This window comes from Buceros rhinoceros, unplaced genomic scaffold (assembly GCF_000710305.1).
Source record: "Buceros rhinoceros silvestris isolate BGI_N320 unplaced genomic scaffold, ASM71030v1 scaffold1103, whole genome shotgun sequence".
NCBI classification, from domain to species: Eukaryota; Metazoa; Chordata; class Aves; order Bucerotiformes; family Bucerotidae; genus Buceros; species Buceros rhinoceros.
In genome coordinates, this window is record NW_010405178.1 from 100,454 (window position 1) to 120,490 (window position 20,037).

The 20,037-nt window shown below is 37.3% G+C and overlaps 1 protein-coding gene across 1 annotated transcript in view; it reads right to left on the reverse strand.

Moving 5' to 3' along the window:
• The window catches only part of ROBO2 (roundabout, axon guidance receptor, homolog 2 (Drosophila)), a 106,776-nt gene that overhangs the window by 74,239 nt on the left and 12,500 nt on the right, over positions 1-20,037 (reverse strand). The window contains exons 4-9 of the mRNA XM_010133614.1: positions 19,278-19,483; positions 15,508-15,589; positions 14,637-14,802; positions 11,572-11,738; positions 7,617-7,738; positions 948-1,179 (exon numbers count right to left, since the gene is read on the reverse strand). Of these exons, the coding sequence (XP_010131916.1) occupies positions 948-1,179; positions 7,617-7,738; positions 11,572-11,738; positions 14,637-14,802; positions 15,508-15,589; positions 19,278-19,483 (975 nt within the window). The remainder of the gene's footprint in view (positions 1-947; positions 1,180-7,616; positions 7,739-11,571; positions 11,739-14,636; positions 14,803-15,507; positions 15,590-19,277; positions 19,484-20,037) is intronic.

The window sequence follows — 20,037 nt, forward strand, 5'->3', positions numbered from 1 at the left end:
AGAGTGCACTCAAAACCCATTGAAACCACATGAGCATTTCGAAACTTCACCAGTATTTCTTTCCCTTGCTTTGAAAGAAGTCATTGAAACAGAGAAGATGAACTCTCCCTGTTATGATCATCCTTCTACTTTTACAGGAGAGATACTCCAGGCAAATGTTGCCTTAGATAGGTAGAATTCTTGTACATTTCTAAGAGAAAAACATTAAAATTACTTATATCTCACCTCACTCCTTTACATACCAATAAAAAAGCAGGCCTGAAGAGCATACGTTTTAGCAAAACTATACAGCATGCTACATGCTATAAATATAAATAATTGTGCATTTCAGTGGTGTAAACTGCATCCTGCAGGTTTCACAGAGGCTTGAAAGTTACTTCAGGAAGTTCTCCAAAGGATTAAATGGGGTAGTTGCATGAACAATGTGCTAACAAAAACAATAAAGTGGCATACCCTTGAGACTGACGTTCCTTCAGGCTAGTTAAATATTTGTCCTTCACTAGTCCCTAGTTTCCAACCAAACTGTTCATCTACATTATTACCGATTCAGAAAGATGCGCTTAATATCAAACAATTATTTGTATAAGGTTACATTTATTAGTCCTATTTTCAAAATGCAGATCAAAGTCCTTTATTGCAGCAACACCGGCTATGAAAGAGCAGCTGCAGTGCACTCTTTTTGGAAAACCTAAAGCCACCTATACATCACAGGGACATATCAGCCAGAAGTATATAGGACCAGCCCAGTGCTTTCTCATGGAATACTTAAAGCACAAAACTGAAAATCATATAAAATTCTAATGCCGATCTTATACCTAACAAACAGAAATCATGTGGAAGAAATAGACCTGATCATATGCATACACAATAACCAAAATAGTCACTTCTGATTTTACCTCCAAGTGCTAAGTATGGAAGCCTGTTGCTTTTCTAACCATTTTACTAACCTTCCTCTATGGTACGAGCAGACTTGGATTCGCTGTCCATTCCCTGGAATTCATTGAAATAAGGGCGAACCTTAATTTCATAGTTCACCCCTTTTTTCAAGCTGACGAGGACAGCACTGCGCTCAGTTGGGACTTTGACCTCCAAATTCTGCCATACAGCTGGAGAAGGTAGGCCAGACGTTTGGCGATACATTACTCGGTAGCCCTGAATAAACTGGGATTGGCGGTCAACCTAGAAATAGTGTTAATTAAAATGTCAATAAACATATTAAAGTAATGAAACTGTATAAAAAGAAAACATTTGCCTAGAACACTTTTGCCCTCATGAAAAAGAGAAAATTAACAGTTGTTTCACATGCTGAATTTAAAAATCAAACTGCATTCTTGTAAGTCACTGTAGTCTATAAAGAACATTTTTCTCACATTACTCGTTATAGAACATTTCTTTCTATTTTACTGTCTCCAGCTCTACATCATGAGAAATACCACCTTAAATCATAAAACGAGGCCCCACCCCTGCACAAATCATGAAAAGAGAACTTTGGCATAATGCTTACTGCATGTAAACTTATTAAGCACATCTTGGCTACTGATGTGCTGAAATAGGAGATGAAAAGAAAAACAAATTCTTTTCAGAAAAGGACAAGTCTTTGAAGACACCCTACGTGCTTTCAGATAGTCAACTACTTGGCTCACAGCTCATCTTTTCAGTGGATGCTCACGAAAGTAAAATAAACATAAGACAGATGCAGGGAAAACAACTTCCAAGAACATGTGCTATTTCTTGCATTCACAGTCTAAGCAGTTTCTGCATCCTGGGGTTGTGATGCACTTAGGCCATTGGATAGAGATACAATGTTCGTTTTGCTTTATATTTGTTACGTAACTAGGCAAACACAATTCAAGATTGGACCACACGTAGAAGTTTAATAAGCCTAACTTATTATAGCTATAAATAGGATTTTTATTAGAAGGAAAAATTTAAAATATGTTTTATCTTGGAAAGGTTGGATGCATTTTTTTTCTCCTGGGGAAAAAAAAGGCACAAAACAATGATTCCAACTATTATGGTGGTTGCAGGAAAAAACAGTCAAAACAATTTGATGGATAAAACCAAATACAGCTGCTTCTATAGTCATCAAATAAAAAGCCAAAGAAACTGCAGCAGAAATAACAAGACTATACAACTAGCTGTTATGTAAATCTCTGTGTTATAACTAAGATTCAACAAGTAAGATTTTTTTTTTTTTTAATTGTGCTCTTGACAATTTGCTAGCTTAAAGATATTTCAGAACTGGAATACATTTGTTTGACCACTCTTAAGAATAAACTAATTTAGGTCTGAAAACAAAACCCAGTGTTCATTACACTTCCCCTACAATCTTGTTACAGTTTATTGAGGCATTCAGAGGGGACACAGATTCTTAGAGGCAGGACAAGCAAGAAGAAAGCTTTATTTATGAGAGCAAAGCAGAAATGTCTTTCATCAAAACTGTCACTGTTAAAAACCTTGCAACATATGTTACAACAACATTAAGCTTGCATTTTATAAACTTCTCTACATTCACTTTAAGTGAATTTATGCACTGAAAGAGGGATATAACTCACAATAATAGCTTGTTAATACCGAAAGAATCAAGCTGTGTTTTTAAGAAGAACATTAAGCAGCTGTTTCCAGATGAAAGTAGTCTGTAAATCAGACTAAATTGTTTTTATCCATGTTTGACTTTGATTAACTAAATGTTTTACGGACATAAAGACTTTATGAACCTCATGTTTACAACAAAATTCAGCAAGAATAACCCTTTCATGCACTTTGTCATATAGATTCTTAGCCTAAATTACAATATAAAGCTACGATATTTAATAATCTAAGTTTGATTCCCACCTAACTTCTGAGATAGAAGTTATGCTGAAAGATGGCATAACTTTCTTAGAACTTTCTATTTTGTCTTTTCTGTGCTTTTAAGCTCCGCTGACTGCTGCCTAGTGGAGAACATCTGAAAATTCAGAATTGACTAGGCTAAAGAGTAACGGTACATTGCTACAGAATGGTACAAAACCTGTTTTGTAGGGCATGGCACAAACACAAAGGCACCCACCAACTCACTGAAAACTAGTATTCCTATAGTATACCAATTCTGAGTCCACCACACTTCTGCATCTGCTTACATATAGGCAATATAAAAATTATTCATGCACCTCTTTTTCTGCTAGATTTCTAAGTTCCTAACCAAAAAGACTGAACAATACAAAGAATACCAAAAAACCCACAGTAATATAAGAAGGTTGTCATGTATATGCGTGCTATAATCTAGCTTGATTTGGGGCTCACACAAAGTTTCACAGAGCTTTCAATTAGATGTTTGACTATAATGGGGCTGAGTGATCTGCCCGAATTTCAGATTATTGACAGTGATTCCATTGTCAGTGTCTGTGAGGTTACTTACGAAAGATAATACTACGCATTTTTAATGTTTTCTATAAGCATACACTTGCACTCAGTATCAAGGAGAGGATATGAAACTCTCTCTCACACCCGCTTAAAGCTAGTCTGAATGAACAGGTCCTTTCATATGGTAAAAATGTTGGGAAATTCCTCAGAGGGCACTTCACTTACTCTGAAAGGTGGATTTTTTCTTTTGTTTGGAGTTTTCTGATAATCAAAAAATTATTCTTGGATAATCACAGGGATTAACCAGAGATAGTTGTGAGGTGTAGGACAGTTATATTTCACATATACATACACACATGTATATGTCTATATATACATGCACACGCAGTCTTATACATAATACAAAGCCTGTGACTTCACTGTTTCCTCCATTTGTTATGTGGTAATTATGTGTAATGCCAACAGCAGGCCACTGAAAAAATGCTTAGCATTAAAGAACTGCATTCAGCTGTGCTAAGCATCAAACAGCTCCATAGGCTTGGTACACAATTGCACTTAAGCAGAATTGCAGAAACATGCATGATGACTGGATGAAAAAAAATGCAAGCATTCCAGGTATTCTGCTTTCTCTCTCTCTTTTTTTTTTTGTAAATGGTTGACTCTTCCTCATACGAAGCACTTAGCATCATTACAGAGATTGCAGGAACTCTACTGAATACTGGGATCAGAGAATATTTCTAGTCTTCCTTCTTAACTGCTCTTAATTTAGTACAAGCAGCAGTGACAGCCACTCAAAAGAACTGCAATAGTTGCTGATCTAAAGATGCACTTTCTCCTTCAAAAGACAGATGGCGGACAATGCAGCTGCTCGTTTAAAAGAAAGCAGTTACTTAATGCTTTAAGGAGACCTACAAGCATAACTGGTCCTTCATGCTCGTTCTCATGCTCTTTTATAATGAATACACAGTGTGGGACATATCTACAAAACGGATGACAGCTCTCCGGTTCGGCAGAACAGAAAACTCATTTTTCCTGCATGTTCAAATCTGCACCTACCACAACGGACACAAGACAGGTTCAATGGCTATTAGATCATTCTGTTAGGCTATTATGTTGTTAAAAAGATGGCAAGAAACTCACAATGCAGCTAATGCTGCAAATGTAAGCTCCTTTCAGGCAAACCTGCTAATCTGCCCTAAAGACATTTTGCAATATGCTCTGTAGTATGCAAATTTCTACCCCAAAATTCCCTAAGAAATACTCTGCTCCCACATCAATACCCACAGCAGTTCTCCATCTGGGCAGAGTACCTTGCATGCTGTGCTGAACTCACTGGTACAGACTCACAGTAATCTCTGAAATTTCAAACAGCACTAGCATTTATCCATCTAAAGGACTTGACTCTTGAAGCTTCTGGTGAGGTACATTCATTCAAAATCAATGTCAAATTAAAAGACAGAGATAAAGAAATTATCCTTCTGCCTGGTAGCCTTCTAGAAGGCAGTCAAGGATTTCAAAGCAACAATTCTTCTGCCATATTGAAGAACTGATTTTTATTCCTGCTTGTGCCACAGAGCTCCTTTATAATGCTAGAAAACATTTCCCATGTAGCCACTAATGAAACTTCTCAGTTTAATGCCCAGTGAGGCTAGAAGTGCTGAACTACAGTTGAGGTCAGCTAAAAAAGTGCTTGGGGTACAACATCTACTGTTGCAATGCAAAATGTTTTGATAAAAGTAAATCAGGCCCAAGGTTTAAAATTAACTATTTGATAACAGTAGTCATATCTAATTCTAAGTCTTGTCAGCAATAAATATCCCTGCACTTCACCTCTCCATGTAAAGTTCGGATAATGACACATTTTTATCATTGTGTTGTTGAATTCAGTATTATTTATGAAGCACCCAAATGTTACAGTTGAAAGCATGACAGATAAGCAGGCATGTGAGACAAACTAATAATTTTTTATTCAATGCAAGATTTCAGTGGTATGAATTGAGGAAGACCTGGCACCACACAGTGAAGAAAGAAGATAAAAAGAAATGCTGAATAGTTCAATGAAGAAGAGATCCTGTATGTGACCAGATAATTACAGATACACTTCAATACTTATGCACAAGAGGAATAAATTGAAGCGACAGTGAAAACCTAAATTCTCATATTTCTTTTCTTTTTTTTTAACGCTGTGTAAACCTGACCTTCTTTTAAAACAGACACAATATGTGTGTATATGTACATTTTAAAATTGAAACACAGTAGCAGAGAATTATTCTTAAAATTCTAAACTCAAATTTGAAAAAAAAAACCAAAAGGGAAAATCAACCCCGAACAATCTCATAAAGAAGAAATTGGTGTTAATTTGTTGGGAGTCAGGATGCCAGACACTCAGTAATCAAGGACTGTCCTTTACATTCACTCTTTGAATTGCAGAAAGTCCACACAAACAGTGTTACAACTCTCACAGCACTTCTGTCCTTTTGCATGATAGCTACACTATCTAAATATTTGATATTAATAGTGTGAACTTTATTCTCTGGACAGAGTGGCTTTTTTTTTTCCTAAAGACTATGGTTAATTAATTGGTTTTGTTCTGGTTGATGGGAAGTTCCTAATTAGCTAGTTCAGAGATCTTTTTTTGTCTTTCTTCCCTTAGGCAATTCCGAAACTTCTCTACGGAGCCCTGTATTCTTGTCAGGTGGCACAGGGTCACTGCTTTGAGGGATCTTCCCAATAAGCCAATATCCATAGCATCCTTAACAATTTACCTTTATTTACCATGTATTCTTTGCTCATTTCTTGTTCATTAGGGGCACCAAGAGACTTTCATACATTTAGATAGATAGATATAGATACATATAAATATATATATACACATATATTTCATTATAATATAATGACATTGATTATATTGCATAAAACTGAATTCTGTTTATATTGGGGCCTCCTAAGCTAAAGCATATGAAACTGAATTTCTGATAGCTGTCACACCCAAGAAAGGACTTGGAGGAGCACCACACAGATGTGATCCACATTTACAATTACTGACTGGTAACACCCAAATTTTCTAAGCTACTGAGCCATCCCCTTGGGCAAATGCCTGCTTGGGCGAAAGGGTATGCAAAGGTTAGTCAGTCTGTCCCGGAGTTATGTAGCTGTTGAAACAGACAGCATTCTCAGAAAGGCAAGCTGTATGTTGACATCATTAATGGCAAAATGCAATGATATACTTTCTAAATGATCTTCTAAGAAAGACTAACTTGTTTTTCTCTATTTACTCTGGGTTCCTCTATTTTTTCTAATCTGTCCCTCCTCACTGAAACCTGTCAGAACAAGGATAGTGCATAAGCACTCAAATATGGCTGAGTTGTGCAACGACAACAGTAAGCCTTATAATACACAGTGTGTGACCACACTTCTTATCTCCTGTTGTATAATCCCCTGTACACATTAACCTCTTAGCAATACTATATGTAGAAGAGAAACCCTGAGTATGTTGAATACCCCCTTTAGCAGAATTCATCCTATATAATACAACTGTATCAGTGATGTGCAGTGCAGTACTATTTCTCTCACTGTTCCACCCACGGCTTTCCTTCCTTTGGGGCAGATGCCTCAAGAGCAAAGCGCTCTTTTCTGCTGTGCAGTGTCTTGCGAACTCTGTCCTTCCACGGTTACAAATCTTTTCCTTCAGGCCTCAGGAAGGGAAACATAGCATTTTGAAAACCAGACACTATATAGGAAATTCTACCCAGTACTTTGACCCCTCAAATAGAAATGTTGTTAAGTACTGCCAAAAAGATTCTGGTCTTCTATAATGAAAGGATATCCACTGACTGCGGGTAAGAAGCTGCTTTTATATTTTAGGGTCACCAAATAATAGGGTAATGTCAAAGGTCTCTATGCCTGGAAGTGGAAAGTGCTTTTTCATATGGCGATTTCATGTTGATATTTAACTTTGATTATTTTTTGACATGCACAGTAATGAGTCCACAGATCAATTATCCTTTAGATTATGGTGTAAGAATACTCATTTTTATATTTTTCTAGTCAGACAGCTAGCTCGCTTTGAGCTGAACACTGAAACTTTGAGCCTGTATGAGTTGAAAGAGAAAATAAAAAGACCATTTCATTACCACATAATATGCCTGCATAATGTTAGTTTATCAGAGCACTCACATTGGGGTCAAGACTGGAGCTTTTCAGGGTAGTAAAAAGCTGCAGGATAAATAGGCATAATTAAAGTACTGTTTAAGTAATAATAACAGAAGTCTTACTGTCCAGGTGACTTGAACCGTTGTGGGTGTCAGCACAACAGGATTATGCAGTCGTACAATGACATCTCCCAGTTCTTTCTGGACTTGCCTGTGATCCACACCTTGTGCTGGCGGGCTGATATCTGCCAGCCAAGCACACACATGAAAGCATTATTTTAATAAGAAGAGTTTTTTACATATGGCATCAATAAGAATTACTGAATAGCTTAATAACCTTTTTTAAACACCCTTTATAGCACTGTTTTTAAAACAATACAGTACTAAAGTTTAAATATAAACTCTAAAGCATATCAAGTAATGCAAACAAACCATTCACCTTTAGCTGTTCAGGAAATAATGAAATACGAAGATGTTTAAATGAGTATTCAGACTCAATGGCAAAGTTTTCTCAGATCTGGTAAATGATGAGAGAGATATAATATTCACTAGTTCCAAAATACTCAGATAATAATAATAATGTTGCCCAGATGTCTGGAACCAAATTGGTCAGTATAATTAAAGAAAATGAACAGGTTTTTGTTGTTGTTTTTTTTTCTTAGAGCATACATGACATTAAGTTATTATATATCTCCAAACTTTCACTAAGCATCCCCTCCCCACACAGCAGGCACACAAGAAACCAAATACTAAAAATAGCATTTTCTTCTGTAAAGCAAGTTTTTCCTTTATAAATATAGATAAAACAAGTTCAAATATGAAGAAAGAATTAATTTATGAAGCCAAACTGATTCTGATATAATAAAAGGCCAAGAAAAACACTCTACCAAGATCTCTTCAAGATTATGTCAAAGATTTCCCCAGTGTGAGGGGAACTTATTTCTTCTAGTCAAAATCTGAAGGAATTTGATCACTTAAATGATCTGCAGGAAACTATGACTCCATCTCCAGCACCACATAAGGCCCTAGTACCTAGTCCTTAGGGACCACATTAGGGTTATGCCATTGTGTTAAATTGAATGAAGCTGTATTACCTTTGCTAAACAGGAACTGCAAATACAAAATATTTGTCAGAAAATGGAGGAGAATTGCATCTGTCTCTTTTAGTGATAGTTCCTAAAAATAGTAATTTTCCATTACATTGCACGAAAAGGAGAATATTGGGCTACAACTATCATCTAGCTAATATATCACCATAGCACGTCCCTTCCTTCCAACTTAGACAGAAACAAAGGTACTTTTTTTTAGGAGCCACTGAAGTCTGGATGTATTTAATGGATCTCACAAGGCCATTCTTGGTCTACAGTTGCAGATGACCTTACTATGTCAGTTGTCTACGTAGACTGCATAATACACATACTGCTTATTTCAGCTGGAATTTGCTTGTATTTTTTCCAGAAGAAGTAATTTAGAACACAACCATAGATTACATTTTAGAAAGCTTGATACATTATAGTCATGCCTGTCTAGGCATCTGTGAATTCTACATGGTTTTTCCATAGTGTTATGTTACCTTGAAAATACTAGCCTGTACAATAAATATGCAAAGGAACTGAACAGCCTGGGAAGGAGACGAGGCAGACGAAACAGCAGAGATAAGAAGGAACCGAACAGCCTAAAGACCAGTCAAATCCAGCATGAAACTCAACAAACTGTGGCAAACTGCGCCTGTGAGGCAATTCATGACCTTATATGGGAAAAGGGGTTCATGGACAGGACAACAAAAGACACCTCTTCAACACTGCTACAGACCTCCAAAAGACCACCATGGAAGCCCCTCTGAGTCCAGGCCACATGCATAATGACTATGCAAAAATATTAATCAGTTCCAAGAAATAAAATGAATATGTATGACTATTCCAAGAAAAATAATGAATATGTATGTAATTGGGTGATATAAGCTTTGGTTGAGGTAGCGTACGGCATACAGGATAGGCAGAACTATCCCCTGTGCATCCGCCACTGCGAATAAAGAAATGCCTGCTTCTTAATGCTATGTTAGTGTTAAGGAGATTCTTCTGATTTTCAGTAAAAATGGGATTCACCAGCCAAAGACACTTTCCCTCTGTTTTGATCAACATCATGTCCTTGTGAAGAGAATATACACATAAAGGATTTTTTTCCCCCTCTGATGATCTTAGATATGGGAGTATGCAACATGTGATTTCTTCTCATCTTTTAGACAATATTAAGACGAAATAATAATGATCTCAAAAATTAATAATGTAAATATAACAACTCAGTTTGAATCACATGCCTCCAGATTTTGAAAGAGAGTAGTTTTTGACCATGAGTATTTCAGCTTTGTAATTCTGGATTAATACGGGTTCTGAGCCACCCATAAACAATACTGCCATAGGCTTCTGCTGATATTCAAATGAAAATGGCTCCAAGGATCTCCAAAGTGAATACAATGGATGCTTGTGAAGGAGCTTGTCTAGCAAATTATGCCTATTCAAAGTGACCAAGAAAGAGAGAGATACAATAAAATAAATCTGTAAGACAGCAACTCAGACTGGTTTACAGGATATCCACAAAAAGCTATGATCCTTGGTAAAAAATAACTACAGCTATACATGGCTATATTTTAGGTAAAGTTATCCTGTGGTATACAATAAACAAAGTACCTATATCCCTTCAAGAGAAAAGATATTTCCACATAGTGCGTTCGTATGAACTGCATTTCATCATTTTAACGGGACGTATGTCCAGAAGTAAGGGGCTAATAACAGTAAGAAATGAGCATCAAGATGTACACGGAATTCTGTGGAATTCTGTTTTCTTGTATGTACCCTTGGAAACATATGCATATGTGGTGCTCACAGAGTAATGTCTTGTAACATCATTTTCACATTACTAGGGGACTCCTGGTGGAAAAGCACTTGATCTGTCAAGCACTTGATATCATCAAGTACTGGAATAATGAAATCATGACTCAAGCAAAACTGGCTCAAGAAGCTATATTCTGAGCATAGTTAAGAGATCTCTAAAATTAAATTGGTTATATGTTTTCTCTAACCTCTCTTTTAACAGCTTCTAGTGAGCTTGCTATTAGATGCTAGTAATTTAAATTCCAGGGATAGGATTATATATTGTTTCTTTAAAGTGTTTTTAATACATGGTTTGTTCAACTTCTTTCTTAGAATAATTACTGATTTCTCTGTCCTTATTTGATGTAAGTCATATAAGGTAAACCTTTTGAAAGTGTCTGATCATCTACTTGTAGTCCAACTGGTCAAATTATATATAAAATCCTATTACATGTATTTGCTATACTTAATACCAGGACAAGAAATGCCCAGCTATTAAAGCTGCCACAGAAACCTGTTGCAAATTAATATTACTCAGCATTGCTATTGCTGCCTTTTTTTTTTCTTTTTCTTCCATGGCCATGGTGAAAAGGCTTTCTGTGTATCAGCTTCTTCTGTAAGCCTGAATTGAATTCAGGCATAATTAGAAATCACATCAAAACATTATGTTAATTTTCAATTGATTTTATGATTTAATTCTATTAAACTGCAGGCTTGCAAAGAAGCTATAAATCCTGTACATGTCTCAGTGTGCCTGACTGCTAAACAGCTTCTGGAAACGGAAGCTACAACACATGCTGTAGCTAATTAAAAGACATGTTTTTACTGAAATCAAATTGCTTGTCAGTATGTCAGACAAAAAGTCTATACTTGACACTCAAATGCCAAACAAAGTTGTTTTTTTTTTATCTAGGTGATAAGTTATGCAGGCTAAAAGGCTGGTGCAATAAAAAGCGTTGTTGCCCTATAATAACGGTCTAAGTGAACTGCGATCCCAAAGGTCTACAGTGTACAAAGGATTAAAGAGCTTTCCTATCTCTCCTAAGCTCCAGATTGATACAGCAAACATTTTTAGTCTTTATTGGTTAAGCTTAATTCGTGATTCCTTCAGTTAGAGTGCTAAATGGCCAGACTGACCTATTGGTCAACTCTCAGTTTCCTTCTTTCCATTTTAGTTCAAGCATGTAAGCCTTAATAATTACTATTACCTTGTGTTCGGACAGGGTCTGACACAGGGCTGGGGTCACTCAGACCTTGTGAATTGATAGCTCTCACCATAAACAGGTAGATTGTATTGGGGCGCAGTCCTCTCACAGTGTAGAGAGTGGTCTTCACGTGGTTAGCCACCGTCTGCCAGCTATTGCTCACAGATTGACTGAAATGAAAAGAGGGTGAAAACTATAGACTAATGTGCAAGAGAAAAATAAAAAAGTAAAAGGACCTACTTTTGTAACCCTGTATCAAGTCTAAGTACAGGGAAAAGTAGGAAAAGCAGGGTAAAACATAAAATATTTGTTTCAGTTAACTAATCAATCACAGAATCGTTTTGGTTGGAAGGGACCTTTAAGATCATCAACTCCAACCATTAACCCAATGCTGCCAGGTCACCACTGAATCGTGTCCCTCAGCACCACATCTACACATCTTTTAAATACTTCCAGGGATGGGGACTCCCAACCCCTCCCTGGACAGCCTCTTCCAATGCTATACAATGCTTTTTGTGAAGAAATTTTTCCTAATATCCAGCCTAAACCTCCCCTGGTGCAACTTGAGGCCGTTTCCTCTCATCCTACCCCTTGTTACTTGGGAAAACAGACCAACCCCCATCTGACTACAACCTCCTTTCAGTTAGCTGTAGAGAGTGATATGATCTCCCCCGAACCTCCTTATCTCCAGGCTAAACAACCACACTTCCCTCAGCCACTCCTCATAAGACTCTTTCTCGACCTTTCATCAGTTTCGTTGCCCTTCTCTGGACACACTCCAGCACCTCAGTGTAATTCTTGCAGTGAGAGGCCCAAAACCGGACACAGTATTAGAGATGTGGCCTCACCAGTGCCAAGTACAGGGGGACAATCACTTCCCTAGTCCAGCTGGCCACACTATTGCTGATACAAGCCAGCCTTCGTAGCCACCTGGGCACACTATCAAGATGAGATTAAAAAAAAAAAAACACAGCTTTCAAAATTATTTCTCCTTTCAGCAGAAGCAAAAGCTTTTGCCATCAACACTAAAATAAACACCTGCAAAAGTAAAGTGTGGAAAGCTTTAACATAAATTTGAATGATAAATAGGCCACTCTTGAACATAAGCCTTAGAAAAGAAAATCCTGTTAAAAGAATAATATTCTATACTACTAAGTAAATTATGTCAATAAATTGTTATTGGAAGAAAAGTATTCTCCTTGAACTAAATTCATACTCAAAGTTATAAAAAAAACCTTCTGAAAACATGCCTGAAGATGAAGGAAAGCATATGAATATTTTTTTCTGTCACTGCATTTTCCTTTGGTATATTATTGTAGTTAGGTTACAATCCACTGTATGAAGAGATTTCAAGCATGGTTGTTAAAACGGCTTTTAAGGAAAATGCCTGGCTTTTGTTAAAGTTATTGATGGGATGTCATTAAAGCTCATCTAGGGTAAAATATCACATAAGTTTAATGAGGAAATTTTATTTTATTGTGCTTTATTGTATAGCACTCATAAAAATAATTCTTTAAATACATTAAAAAATGGAAAGCTATGAGTTTCATGTTGTTTCAATTGTTTCATTCATGTAATGCATAAAGGATAGAGTCCAGAATAAAATCAACAATCTGCACATGCAGTAATGTTCTTTGCGTATTAACACAACAAGATGAAGCACTATCACTATAACTTCTTAAATTTGCATGCATATAATTTTGACAAATTCTTGAATTAATTTTAATTAAAAGGTGAACTAAATAGTTCTTCATTTGTTGAACATGTTGATTAAGGAAAACATTTAAGAATGCATATTTTTAAGTTGAAGTGTTCATTACTGCTGTATGTGAGATGTACAGCCCATGCTTAAACAAACTTGATGAACTGGAGCCCAGGATTTCTTTCGTACCACGTACTAATTGCTGCTGTGTGGAAAGGAGCAGCTGGATTCTCTTCAGCCTCAGGTTGCAGGATGAAATCCTAAATTATCAGCACTAGCCTTTTCAGTTACAAATTTTAATCTATGTAAACTGTAAAAAGACAGAAATTTAAAGTGCTTTGACTTTTTAATAGGTTCTGCTTTAACAAGAACAAGAAATAAAGTATGCAGAGACATTTCAGCATTATCTGTTTATTTTCAGATTATTTGTACCATGTACAGTCAAGGTAACACTGGGCCAACTGTTTTGACTTGCAGCATTCTTGCAGGAGACTCTCACTGATCATCAATGCTAAGGGAAAAGTAACAAATAATGACTGCAGTGTCCTGTGATATTCCTGTCAGCCTGAAGAAACAGTTAGATGCTCCTCTAATTAATCACTTAGAAAAAAGTGATAAAAAAAAAAAAATCAACGTAAAAAATAAGAATCAATGCCTGCCATAGGAGTTGAGTCTTTTCATGGCTTGGCTTCGCGAACGAAGATCTGGGAAGGGCTTTTCCCACGCTCACTGCAAGCAATGAGTTCACCCTTTGGGCCTGTGCGGTGGGTTTTTTAGGTGAGGCGCAGCGTGCGCAGAACTGGCTCCACCCTTTACACCTGAGGTTCATCTGCCAGAGTCTAGTGAGCTTGGATGGTGACAGTGAAGTCTCAGGTCGTAGGTTTGGTTAGAGTGTCCTTCTCTTAGATGATGGATGCCTTACAAGGCTAAACGAGCTCCATCTGCCCGGGTTTGGAGTCAGAGTTGTCCTTCTCCTAGGATGGTTGCCCGAAGGCTAGTGAGTCCATCCTGCCTGTGGACACACTTTGTCTGACCCTTCAGTTGAGACCTGTCTGGCTTGGGAGACCCTACCGGAGGAACATGCCACCACCAGCACAGCTCTCAACCTCACAAGGGCCCACAAGCTCCTTCCCCACACAAGGGGGTGCCCGTGAAAGAGTCGCTGCTCTACCTCCGGACATCACAGACCTGGGCACGGGGTGGCCGGGGCCTGCCAAGAACGGGAGTCCTGGAGTGACTCTTTTAATGAAGTTCTAATGATACATGTAGAATCCAAAAGAACACCATAATACCAGAAGAACAGCTGGCACCAGTGTTTAAGCAAAATTTAAAAGGGAGGAGATTTAATGTGGAATAATTCACATACCTAAAAGCCTCAATGATATATGCACTAGCTGGTAGGCTTCCAGGGGTCCCTGGCTGCCAGGACAAGGTGACACTGTTCTTAGTAACATCAGTGACCTGAGGTTTGGATGGTGGCCCAGGAAGGTCATTCATATCATAACTTTTACTGACTGTTGCTCCACCAGATTCTGTGAGGGGTAAATACAAAACAATTACTTTTTATCCTTCATTGTATAAACTTGACAAAAGTAGAAGTTTAAAAGAAAAACATGCCAAACATCTGCAAAATTGGCATAACCAGTTGTTTTAATCTGTAAAGAACTAAGTCAACAATTGCATTACCACGTGTATTTTTTGATTAAGAGCTACCACTCTTTAGGTACATACTGAAAGAAAAAACCCACAAAACTCAAAAGGTTATATGTAAATATATAGAAAAAGAATAGTAAGAATAACAAAAAGCCCAACCCTGCTGAAATTTACATTAATACCAAAACCTCAGTTACTAGAAGGCTGAGAAAGTTCCTATATCCAGATCAACTCCAATACTCACAGAGAGCACATTGGACCGTGATAGGCCTTTATGCAGGCATAATAGTTTTCTTGCCCAAGCCAATTACTGGACGAATCCACAGATTAATAATACTCCTGCTTAGAAGAGTTATAGCACCCGCTGTCACTGGAGACAAATACGAATTGTTGCAATGTCAATGGGCATTTAAAGATAATAGCAATGAAATGCAAGGGGTGTGAAGAAATCCAGCCTTCCCACCTCAAACACCTCCATCTCAATCCCAGAATTTCTAGAAAGGCTTATTTGACTCACACTGCTCTAATATAGTCTACGCTTTCATTCTGTGCCAACTGAAAAACAGCCCCTGAACATGGCTTACCTGTCACCTCCAGCACAGCACTCCAAGATGTCTCCCCACTGGAACTTGTAGCCACACAAGTGTAAGTACCAGTATCAGACAGCTAGACATAAAGAACAGTTAAGGGCAGTTTTAACAACCTTTTACAATCAGCTGACTGAGTTTACTCTGGTTTTCTTTTTCTAAATGTTTCTTGGTAAGAATGTCTTAGCATACATTTTACACCAGACTAGAGGGCACCAGTCACTTGCAAACAATCATTTAATGGTGGCTTACTTTTAGAGAAGTATAGCGAGATTACTTGCTTCTAATACTTTTCTAATTCTAGTTTTCTTATTGTTAATGGTACCAGTACAGGATGTAATTGCTACAGAATGGATGCTTTAGGTTCATACTGGTTACAACAAATGCAGGTGAAATCAAGTAACAATATATCAATTAAGTTAGAGGATAAACTCGCACCACTCATAATCCCATGATGACCCAGAGATACAATTTCCAGCACCAGGAAGGCTGTTATATCATCTTGAACTCTTAGGACAAACGAAGTCATTTCTATAGGCCACCACACATAAAAATACTGTTGCTGAGACTTGACAGTGGTTCTCTATACATAGATAGTCCTCCAAGCAATTTTGAAATGGCAAAACTAAATCATGCTTGCTTTTCTTCTGTTTCACATCAAATGTTATTTCAGGCTTGCAATGCACTTTGTAACAAAAAACAGAACAAAACAAAAAAAAGAGCAAGCATTTGTATAAAACTATTGTGATTCCCTTGTCTGTTCATATATTTCAAATTTATTTGGGGAAACCATTTTGAATAATACTGTCAATATTAATCTCATTGCTGTATAAATTGTTCTACTGGAAAATTTGTGTTTTGCTATTCCTTACATAAATTTCAAAATTTCTGAGACAGGAACTAGTGAAGACTATGGAGATGGATGGAAAACAGTAGCTTTAAAAAGCACAATACATACAGAGGATCCATCCTGCCACTGTGTATAAAGCATGGTAATCTGGAGATGGAAGCAGAAGAGGAAGAATGCTGACTCTAGTGATAAAGGAGAAGAATTATATTCACCACCAGATGACTTGACGGAAATAGGACTGCATCGAAGAAGCTTTATTGGACTTTAAGGAATTGTAATAGATTTTCTCCTAAATGCAGATCGGCACTACAGCAAATGTGCTTATACCTCACTCTTCAAGAAGAACGTCAAAGCAAATAAGTGAGATGTTCTTTAGATTTCTTGTTAATATATAATCTAATTGATTTTTAACTTTGTAACGTTTGAATTTTGTTGGTATTGTCTTCAGATACACTGGGACCACAATGTATCATTCTTAAGGGTGGGAAGCACCCAATTAATGCCAGTTGTCTGAACGAGTATAACTTGCATTTTGGGAGATGTTTTTTTCTGTGAGAAGCAACAATTAAACCCCTCTAAGAATGGCTCAGAGATTCAAAATATAAAGGTACTGCTAATGAAATGAGAAAGACTCTCGAAAGGAGACAGATTTTCCGGAGGAGGGAGATAGTCTTACAGCATTCTGAAGCAGTGTCTTATTTCGCTTGTTCTGAGCTTTTATTAAATATATAATTATTCATTATGTGATAATGAAGAATATTTCTCAAGGCTATGGTTCTCAACTTCATTTGTGCACTACTGTGACAGATGGTGTATGGCATACCCAACGAAGTACGTGGTATACACAACAGAGTAACTAGAATGCAAACTCAACACAGAAAGCAAGCTGCCTCTTGCAAGTTATGGTAAATCATCTAACGTTCAGACTGTGAATGGAATAGACAGAGACAACTGAGATACTGACAATTCAATTATTTATCCTTTGATTGTGCTATGGAAAAAACAACATCAGAGGTGAATGGAAAATCTTTGCTATTTAGTAAAATAAACAGTTTTCTTCCTTAGTGAATGCAGGTGTCTAAGTCCAGTGTAGTACATTTCTGTGGGGCAGAAGGGATTTTTCCGTCAGTGTTGACCTGTCTGAAAGGGTACTGAGTGGGAGACATATGTGAGTTCTTAGTTGTCTTCATCAGAGCAACCGGGAAGATTGCCTCATCAGAAAAATCTCTAGGTACACATTTATGACTGTGGCCCATGGTTCACTATGACTGTTGCAGACTCCTGAATAATTTGATTTACACACAGAAGAAAGAGTATTACATGGCAGAAAAGGATGGTCTCAATGGTTTAAATACTAGTGGCTCATCTTTTCTCGTAATTTGAAATCTTTTATGATTGCAATGGTGAATGAGCCACTTAAGGATCAATAAAAGCTTTATGTCTTTCAAAACTACACTCACTACTAATATTGTTTTCTTCTGCCCTTGCAAGCATTTTTTTTTCCTTTCATTTGCAGACCTTGTGCATTTAACAGCGACATTAATGCGCTGGCACAGTTCAGAACGAATTTCATTGTTTGCATAGCTGCATGCAAACAGGTATCCCAGGAGCTTCTGCCTCATGGACACTCCACAGAAGCCCATCATTGATGCCTGAAAGTTTGTTTGAAATCACTAAGCTTCCACCTTTAATTGCCGCTTTCTAACACTACTGGGGAATCTTGACTATTCAAGCGTATGCCTTAATCCAGCTCTACAGGAAAAATGCATTAACCTTCACGGCCTAAACCTGCCTTCTGCCCACGGAGGAAGGATAAATGGTTTACTCAAGGAAAGATAGCATAAATTTTTTAATAAATTCCATTTTGTTCCAAGGAAGCTAACAATTCATCTATGATCACTGATGAGATGGCATCAGAAAACCTAAATGCTCTTTATGTGTTGTCCTCCGTAGCGACATTTATTGACATTTTTTTTGGATGGCAAAACAAAGTGCAGAAATTACTCCTGATGAAATTGAATGCTTTCTGAAATTGTCTTTAAGTTCCTGATGAATAATTTCATTACCCTTACTATTTCTCCATATACATATTTACACTTGTCCACATACACACAAACAAATACACATTTATCTTTGAACAGGGAAAAAATTATAAGCCCATCAAATATTAGGGATGCAATGTTTATCACCAAAATTTGACTTTATGCTATTTGGAGTATTATAAGATTTCTTTGTATTTTTAAGATACTGTATTATCTCATGTGTCAAAATGTAAATATTATGATAGGCTTTTTTTTTTAATAGAAATCCCTCTGCATGTGACTGCATGTGTTACACTATTCGTTGTCACTTCCCATCTGCAGCCTGAAAAGACGTGTCCAGCAAGTGTAACATTGAAATAAATCATCCAGCTCAAGACTGCCAAGACTCATTGATGGAGAAAGTGCATGGCCAAACCCCGATGAACTCCAAAATCACTTCCTAGCACAATAGCTCCTTGGAAAATTATGATCAGGTGTGGAAAATGAACTGCTCTAACAGAGAAAACAGGCCAATGGCTTCATGGTCAGACCAACCGAAAAAGGCAGGCCTGTCTTTTTACATGTCTATCCACCCCAACTTGCGTTTTATTGCATCATATGTAAGATTTTAAATATCAATTCTATTTTCAGTGAATTCTAACAGGAATATCCGATGCTAGTTCAGCTTTTCCCCGCCCCCCACCCCTTCCCCACATAATGTCAAAGACTGAAACAGGATGTGGACTTGGCGAGAATTTCAAAGTAAAAGGAACAATGAAGTTATTACTGAAGACAACAGACAGGAAGACAACAGAGCTAGCTGCTTGAGTCACATAGCAAAAGCTCAAGACTAGCCATATACCACTTGTAGCACTTGTTTTGTAATCACTACTCACCCGCAGAGTTTTAATCTGAAGCGTCCCCTGATCCTGTATGGATGTTCGAGGGTCTCTGCCCAGAAAACTGAATCCTTCTTTCAACCAGCTGATGACAGGAAGGGGATCACCGGTTGCTTTGCACTTCAGCAAAGCTGTGCCGTCCACTGCCAATGTCTGATTGACTGGCCCCTGGAGGATGATGGGTGGAGGCCTATCTGTCAAGACTAAAAGTGACACATGCATTGGCATCCGGACCTTTAACAACTCTCTGCTGCAGTTAGCTCTTTCCTTTACACAGTACCATTTTTAACAGACTGGTTTAAGTTAGCCTCTAAAAGGCTAAAACCATTATTTTTGGAAGACCCACAGACTCATGGTAAGAAATAACTGCTGTATTTGAAAAGCATTTTTGTTAAGCATTTTATTTCACACATAAATTTCTGTTAGCAAATATTATCAGAATCATTTGATTAAGATAGGATGAAAATTAAAACCTTGATCCAGGGAAGAATTGAGGTACATTTTTTATTTTTTCCAACTTGGCAAAGCACTTAAAGCACATGTTTAATGTCACATTGAAATGTGCTTAACTGCTTACCTGATTTAAGGCCTAAAAGAGAAAATCTGTTACAAGTTCAAAATGAAACACCATAGCCATTCTAGAGTGGGTACCAACCACATCCCCCATTCAGGCTTAGCTTGCAAGTTTTCATCAGCAAAAATATCTAACAGTAATGTAAAACACTTCCATAATCTGAATGATCTAAATGACTGTACC